At 48.8% G+C, this 8,529-nt stretch overlaps 1 protein-coding gene and 1 long non-coding RNA gene across 2 annotated transcripts in view; one reads left to right on the forward strand and one right to left on the reverse strand.

Moving 5' to 3' along the window:
• The window catches only part of LOC120609295 (uncharacterized), a 5,838-nt gene extending 3,451 nt beyond the window's left edge, over positions 1-2,387 (forward strand). Inside the window, exon 4 of the long non-coding RNA XR_005654723.1 lies at positions 852-2,387. This is a non-coding gene — a long non-coding RNA (uncharacterized LOC120609295). The remainder of the gene's footprint in view (positions 1-851) is intronic.
• Positions 1-6,896, reverse strand: part of FFAR4 (free fatty acid receptor 4) — a 20,825-nt gene extending 13,929 nt beyond the window's left edge. Inside the window, exon 1 of the mRNA XM_039871714.1 lies at positions 6,203-6,896. Within this exon, the coding sequence (XP_039727648.1) occupies positions 6,203-6,769 (567 nt within the window). The 5' untranslated portion in view covers positions 6,770-6,896. The remainder of the gene's footprint in view (positions 1-6,202) is intronic.
• Positions 6,897-8,529: the final 1,633 nt, after the last annotated feature.

The raw sequence follows: 8,529 nt of genomic DNA on the forward strand, positions 1-8,529 counted from the left end.
GACTGTAAGGTACACTCCAGAAAATGAACAGTGTCTGTTTCTAGGTGGTGCTCTTAAGTTATTTTTATTCTTTTAGTTTATCTGAATTTTCTAAATTTTCTATCATATGCCTATATGGTTATTTTAAGAGCAAAAAGATGACAGTAAAAGTTAATTCTTAAGAGAACTGATGATCAGTTAATTTTTAAGAGAATTAATGATCAAACATGAAACATGGTGACTATGATAGTTTAGCAAAACTAACCAGCTATTTTTCAACAAAGACAATGAACCTGTCCCAGAAAGCCTCCTAAATTTCATGCCTCCGATGAAGATGCTCTTTCACCTTTGACTTGAGGGACCCACCCCAGGCAGACTGTGTGGTAAGGAAATAAGATAAGAACTCGGCACAGCACCCTCATACATGAGCTAAGAGACAGTATTGCTGGCCTGTGTGGACTAAATGACTGATTTATATGCTCTTTAGAAAGCTTTATATGGTATTATTGGTTAAATGCAATGTTTATTCTCATTAAAAAAAATAAAAGCACCAGGCTCACAGTCAGAGATCTAACTTGGTGTTACAATTTTGTTTCTGTGGAAAAATCTATTTGACTTAAGTAGTCCTGATTCTAGGTATTCTCTCCCAGGTTGGGACTTATAGGAGTTGGGACTTATAGTGAGTCCAATCTGGAAGGTGATGGTATGAGTGTTATCATAGTCTCTGTACTTTTTCTGCACATTTGAAATGTTTCCTGATTTTAAAAAGGAAATTTAAAAACCCAAAGTATTAAGCCTGCTTTGTTACTTAGACATAGAAGTAGAGCTCGCCAAGTCTATAACAGTATCCTTTAATTTTTTGTGTCCTTTAGTGTTTGTTCAACCACTCATTGACCCAAGCCAAGGTGGCTGAGCCACTGTGAGACCACAGTGAAGATGGGCTTGGTCCCTGCCCTCAAGGAGGCTACAGTGCAGTCAGGCACTAGGAAACTTCAATACAGGGCAGCAAGCTGGAAGCACCCACAAAGCTCCAGGTGACAGGAGAGTGGAGTCATCTGGAAAAGCTGCATCCAAGAGGGGTTGTGTCAGCTGTGCCTGTAAGGATAAAGTTTCACCCAGAGGAATGGAGAAGCCGGGGCTCAATGTCAGGACCAGCAAGGATGAAGACAGGAGGGAAGGCCACGTACAGCAGGGGAAGCTTGGTTAAGCGTGAGATGTATCATCATCCCAACCTCCACCTCTCCTTGGAAATCTCGTCCATTTCCATGACTCCTTTTTACAGATGATGCTGCAATCTACCCTTTTCAGCTCAGTTTTCTCACCTCACCCCATAGCCCTGAGGACATCTCTGCAGGCTGTCTCATAGGTAAGTCAAGCCTCCAGTGCCTCACTCCCAAAAGGTTCCATCTCCTGTGGTCACTGACTCAAGACAGAAACCTGAGTACTAACCTTCTGCCTTCGTCTTCTTTCCTCGCCTGTCAGACGGAACTTTTAAGTTTTGCTTTAATATCTATCAAACCCACCCACAAATCTCTTTCTCACTGGTCCACTCCATCCCAGACCAGGCCATCTCTCACCTTGTAAGTTCAAACTCCCTAACGGAGTGTGCCTGGGCTTTCTATGGCTGGGCCCCACCAACCCTTCCAGAACCATCTCTTGCCAACCATAGTCTAGTTCCTCTGCCTGTAACGTTCCTCCAGTTCCGCACATCGTTGTCTGGCTGACTGCCTCTCCTTTTCACACTCGGCTGAGATGTCACTCACACTTTTCTAAAAAGACACCCCTGTGAATGGGGACATCTATCTACAGGCGCTGTTCAAATGCTGACCCCTCCTCACAGTGGTTATATACAAATGTCGCCTGATTCCAGCTGTTTCTAGCCAGTTTCTCTAGTGATTCTTCCTAGAGTAACCCTGGGCATCCCTTTGTAAATCATTCTTCCTGCCCCACTTCTTCAAACAAAATGGAAAACTTCAAGGTCACTTAAGAAACTGGGAATCCTAGTTAGATATCTCTCATCAGAGCTTCCCAACAGAAAAGAAAGAAAACATCAATGCAAGAGATGGACTTACTTTCTTATATCTTAAAAGCATCCTCATATTGACAAAGACAAGCAAACTGTCTCCTCAACCAGTCCACACTTAGTAGACACATGATGGAATTACTGGCCTTTAATCAGGGCAGGGTGGGGCAGTAGGACCAAGAACTCCTAAGGAAGTATGAACTCATGGGAAATGACACCGGGAGGAACAGACTGACCTGGGCTAAATTCCAGTTCCATCCTTGTCCTGCTCTGTGACTTTAGGCATTTCCTCCTTCAGTAAATAAACATATGAACACCTACTTGTGGGGTAACTGTGAGGACTGAATCGTGCCAGGGTCCGGGGCCATCTGAGTGCTCAATAAATGCACCCCCTTGAAGAGAAAGATAGTGTCTTGGTCATGTGACTCGTGGTGGGAGCAGGAGGGAAAGGAAAGGTGCTCAGTAAATGTTTGTGGAATAAATGGACAGCACATTCTGGCCAGGGTGACAGTCCTCCCCACCTGTCAGTGAGGGTCACCGCCCCACCGGGGCCACGGCACACATAGGCAGGAATCCCATCGGAATAGGCTGAGCTGTCCTGGCTGAGATTTCTAAGTTACTAGGATGTGTCCACCCTCTTAAAATGGCAGTCTATTATTTTATAGCAATCGGAAGAATTACACTGTTTAAAGAATGTTTCAAATATTTATAACCAAAGATAAGGAAGCCAATAATAGCTGGCAATTCTTGAGCATTTAACTGTGTATGTGCCAGATGTTGCCCCATTTACTGAACATTAGTCCCTATGACAGTCCTAGGAGATTAATACTGTTATCATGCCCATCTTTCAGGCAAGGATAGTGACATACAGAGAGGCAGGACCATTTGCCTCTGTCACATAGCTCCTAAATGGTAGAGGTGGGATTCAAACGCAGAATGTTCGACACCAAAATCCTCACTCTTAATACCAAATTATCTAGCATTTTCTGTCATGTCTATCATTTCAGGAAAGGTTTAGAGAGTCTGGACACCCAGGACTGCTGGGCACCCACTGGCCAAATGGACAAATGTAACCACATTCCTGGATCTTTTTGTTGGGAGGGGGTGGTGCACAGATAAGCAGAAGCTCCAAGAAGCACTGTTTCCCTGGCCAGCACTCCTTGAAGGCAGGGAGCCAGCCTGAGCTTGGGGTTAGTTAGTACTCTCAGTTGGTGGTGCGGGTAGGAAAATGTCCCCCATCCAAAACCTTCATATTTCATGAAGCCAGGAGTAGAGGACTGAGAAAACAAGACTTTGCTAATTTTAATGTGAGACTCAGTTCAGTCTAGACCAGATCTTTCTCCTTTTTTTAAATGGCCACATTCTCCCCAACACCCCCCGCCCCACCTTTTTTTCATTTCTTTCCTTTCAACTTATTTCCCAGAGCACTGAGCCTGTTTGCTCACCTGTAAGACAAGCTGTTTCCTGAATGCTCAGGTCACAGCCTTTGTGGAAACGGGGAGTTTTTCTGTTTGTTGGTTTAACTGGCAGGTGTATGTGTGGGTGGCGGAGGAAGACAAAGAGGATGGAGAACGGGAAAGGACTATAGAGGTTTCATGACAAGCTCCCTCTCCCTACCTCTACTATTTTAAGGGAACAAGGCTCCTGTAGCCAACTCACCTGGCCCCCAATCTTCTGAGGTGCCGTGCAGGTCCATTCTCTCCCTGTGGCTTTGCCCAAATTCCTCTTCCAAGGCTCTGAAGACCAAGGAAGTGTTTCTGCATTTAAACAAGAGGGGCCTGTGTGCCCGACCCCAAGGAGAACAGAGGGAAGGCCACCACAACACAGATCTCCATAGAAGCACCTTGCAGTACAACTCTGGTCATTCTGGAAGTGGAATGTAGGAGGTTTTGACCACACACAGATGTCCTACCAGGGGTAAAATACAAAGCGGCGAGACATGGAAGGTCCGTCATCTGTGCAAAAGACTTCTCACTCAAACATTCACCTGTGTCCATGCCAGCAACCAGTTTTGGTCTGAGCTTTTGGCCTACAGGTGACATGAGGCTCATTTTTTAGTGTTATTCGCAGTTAAGTAGAAGTGTACCTAAAACAACTGTAAAAGGGAGAGGCACGAGGTACACATCTGGAAATCTAAGATGCCCTTAAGATATATTCTATTTGATCCTTAATTCCCTGAGTGTTAATTTTTCTGTAAGAAAAAAAGTGGGGAGAAATCCCTCAAATTCTGTGGAAAACACAGAAATGCTGTAATTCAGTGAGAGAATAACTTAAAAAATCAGAAGACTGATGGCAGAACCCCAGCTTCCAGCTGATCCAATTGGTCTGAGATGAGGCCTGGTCTTTTGCTTATTTGAGAGGCATCTATGTGACCCATCTTAATTCTCAGGTGTAATCTGGTCTGAGGAAGGACAAACCTGCCAAGTAAGCTAGGATCTTTGGTCTGCCCATGTTGGTGTCACCCACCAGTTCAGCTAATCCCAGCTTTCCCGGTCCCCACTTGAGGTGACATGCCACAGGCTTACATATTTTTTGATCAAGTGCCACAGGCTTGAGACAGTTCTAGCCTGTTAGTCACAAAACAAAACAAATAGGCAAAAATCCCAAAATGTATTACACATAGAAATAAATTATCAAGAGGCTTTTAAGTTTTATTTGTGTTAAAAGAAAAAAAAAAGATATTGCTGGAGGATGCAGATCCTCCCCCCCAAGGCCCCCCCATACACACACACACTAATAAAGCCCTGTGTGACACTGGTGGGTGACACCAACATGGTCTGAGGAAACCCCCAGAAAAGCCCACCTCTGCAAACTGACTGAAGGACACACCCGGGGGGCGGGGGGCGTCCCCTGTTCAGACTGTGTTCACCTCCAGAGCTTGAAGTCTTCCCCCGAGTGACTTCTCATTCCCCTCTGACTCCCTACCTTCCCATCCACTTCTGGCCATTGCACAGGTTTCTCTTTGTGGTTTGTAAGGAGCTTGCTCAGGGTGCCCCACGCTCCCTCCTGGTGCTCAGGTTGAGTTTTCGTGGTCGCGCGACCTCTCTAGGGGAAAGGAAGGGCAAAGAATCCAGCCTCCGCAGACCCTAGGGGAAGCTGAGCCCCGAGCGAGGGTTCATACCTTCCCGTAGGGGCGCACAGACCTGTCTCCTTTTCCTGCCCCTTCCCGCGATGCGCAGAAAACCTAATACACAGGATAACAACCAGAACCGCCGGCCACTGTCCTACAACCCGGCCTGCGCCCGGAGTGAATCTCGGCGCGCAAACCCTGCAGCGGCGCAGCAAGCAGGCCAGCAACGTCAACCCACCAGCGCCCGCGATTCTGGAGCGCTGGACTGGAGTAGACCCGAGCCAATGTCATGAACTGTCTGAAGAACCTTTTTTAGACCGTGGACCACCCTCCCCAACTCCCTCCCCCACGATCCCAGTGACAACTCTGGGCGCGCTGCCTGGAATAAAGCTCACGGGCCCAGCTCATGCAGAACATTTCGGGTGCCCAAGATATTCTGAAACCACTCGTCATCCAAGTCTCTTAGAGTAAGATCCTGTGGTCTAGTCTAATCCTTCCGACTTGCAGTTGGAAAAATTGAGGTTCCAAGAGGAGAAGTCACAACCCCCTTAGACACAGCACTGAGTCTACGGTCCCTGGGTCTCCAATGCCCTTTCTCCCTGACCCACCCACATGCACCTGCCCGCGGGTTCTGAACCCTTGCTCAGACCTCACTGAATCTGCTAAGCACGATCTCAGCTCCTCGCACTAAGGGTGAGATATCCTGAGAGACTTATTTCTCTGTGTGCCTCTGCTTTCTCATCTGTAAAGTAGGTGGTAAGAGGACCGTCGCACCCAGCGAGAAAGCAGAATTCAATATAATGTGATTAGCTACTCCCGATCCCCGAAGTTCTGGCTGGCTGGCTGTTAAGCCCCCTGTTATTTCATTAACTTTGCAATAAAGAGTCAGTGCACTATACAGACATTTTGGGAACTCCACTTACATCTTTTTGGAGGGTGTTTGTGGGACCTACACTGCAGAGTTGCAGTGAAATATGAGATAAAACTTCACAGCGCTGGGCACAGTGTCTGACACAGCAGTTAAGTGCAACAAATGGCCTATTACTGCTGTTGTTAATCCTCATCCCAGGTTACCGTTTCCTTCGGATCCCCGCCTACCAGCCCGCCCAGGACACCTGCCCGGAGCTCACCTGGTCGGTGCCGGGAAGGCGCTGCGGGACAACGTGGAAGAAGACGCAGAGGGGCAGCGTGGCGAGCGCGGAGTAGCCCCAGATGAGCACGAGCATTGCCGCCCGCGCCCTCCGCCCCGGGCCTCGCACACCGCGCTGCAGGCGCACGATGCACACCATGCGCTCAAGGCTGACGGCCGCCAGCGTGAAGATGGTGACGCTGCCGCTCAGGCTCATTACGTAGAAGAGCAGGTGGCAGGCGACCGGGCCCAGCATCCAAGCCTCCGTCCAGCGCACGGCCAGCACCAGCGGGATGGCGCTGGTGAAGAGCAGGTCCGCGCAGAATAGGTTGAGCACCAGGCAGGCGGTGGTGCCGCGACGCCGTCGGCGCGCCAGCAGCACCAAGGCGCCCACGTTGCCCAGCAGCGACACTACAAAGATGAGCGCCAGTACGACGGTCTCCACGGCGCTCAGAACCAGCCGGTGGTCGCCCTTGACTTCGGAGAAGAAGGGGAAGCGGGTGCGGTTGGCCTGCTCCAGGCTGCGCGGGAGCCTGGTGCCCGCCGCCTGCGCGCACTCAAGGGACATGCCCGGCGGCCGGCGGCCCGCAGCTGTCTGCAAGAGCGCTCATCTGGGAGGCGACTGAGCGCCAAGGCAGGGAAAGAGGGAGGGAAGTGGTTGCGACATCTCCCCTCTAAACCCCCTCCCGCCAGAGGAGCGCCGGCGCTGGGCGTAGCGAGCTGAACCCCGGGCGCGCGGGAACGAGGAAGTGCCAGGCGACATAGGCTGGAAACACCCGGGCTGGGCGAGAGGCGGTGGCCTAGGCAGAGGCTTCATGCCCTCCAGCAGATTTGGGAGCGCTGAAGGGGTCGGTAAACCCCACCCAGCGTACGCTCGGAACCCTCTCGGGGGGCGGGGGCAGCCTTTTTTCATCCCCCAGTGGCACCTGTTGTGCGGTCTTTAATCTCCAATTTAGTGATTTAAGAGTGTCAGAGCTGGACTTTAGAGATAGTTATAACTTGTGATATTATAATCTTCTTCACCAAAGAAGCCCTATGGGTCTGGAGGTAAATCCTAAAGCACCTTTCAATTGGCCCAGATTTTTTTGGAGGTGGGGAAGGGGTAGGGAGAGAATCTTTGGTTTTATCATTGTTTAATAACATATGACTTTGGGTGGATTGTTTCATCTCTCTGTGCCCCAGGTTTCTTTTTTTTTTTTAATTATAGAATTTTAATAATAATACCTCTTTGGGTAACTATAGGGATAATATAAAGAGATTAACACAACACTTTTCACACCGTAATTGTCCATGAAGTGTCATCAGTTAGTTATTGTAATTAAAGCGCATGTAAATTTTGAATTTTAAGCAATGATATAAAATGCTGCCCTGTAAAACAAGTGGGCCCCCCCAAAAAACTTGAGTAAACTCGACACCCCAGAAAGACAGACATTCCAAAGCTTTCAGGTACACACACAGGCTGTCAATGTGCTTCAGGCACCACAGTTTTACAAGCAGTGATCAATCCCTTTTCAAACTGAGCCACAGCAAGAGGTGGCTTGTCTAAGGTAGCCCGTGATTAGTAAAAAAAAAAAAAGCCAGTTTCCCTGCCCTTGCCCCACATGTTTCCACCACATACCTGCTGTCTGAATTTTTCGTTGCCATCGTTGTAGTAAATTAGGAAGTTAGAGGATGACTGTGGCCACTTCCCTGACTAGCCACCCTCCCACCACCCAAGCCTTCACCCTCTCTCTCCTTTGTCATACTACCAGCCTCTCCTAGTTTCCCATTCTGTTTTGTGATTGTTTTTGTATATTTATGAAGGGTACAGTATGGCAGTCTGAGTGCTCTCTGGGGAGGGGGTGCATTCGTGTGTCTGCTTATCACCGTGTCATGTGGGTCTGAGTTGATGATGTGACCTCTGACCTGAGGGGCAGATTGCTTATCAATGGGAGATGCTCAACTTGAACCTCGACTAAGTTCAAGTTGTAAAACAACCAGTTTCCTACCTGACACAGTTGAAAGAAAGGGCAAGAGGTTGAAATAAAGGGGACTCAGATGGAACCTGGCAGTCGGATTGGGGTCAAGGGACATGAGCTTTCGTGTGAGGGAAAGGAGAACTGTGCGCATGTGCGAGAGGGACAGAACGAGGGTGGAGGGATTCCATTATCCCAGGCCGACGCGCCATGGGGACAGGAAGAGGTTTCCCCAGCGTGGACAATCAGGACAAGGTCTCTGGACTAGAAGGCCTTCTCCACCGTTACCCTCCAGGGTTCTCCCAATGGCAAAATGGTGGGTGCAGAAATTCCCAAACTTTCTCCTTTCCTCCTCTCCAATTCCTCCTTTCTC

The sequence above is a fragment of the Pteropus medius genome, unplaced genomic scaffold (genome assembly GCF_902729225.1).
Source record: "Pteropus medius unplaced genomic scaffold, Ma_sr-lr_union100, whole genome shotgun sequence".
Lineage (NCBI taxonomy): Eukaryota > Metazoa > Chordata > Mammalia > Chiroptera > Pteropodidae > Pteropus > Pteropus medius.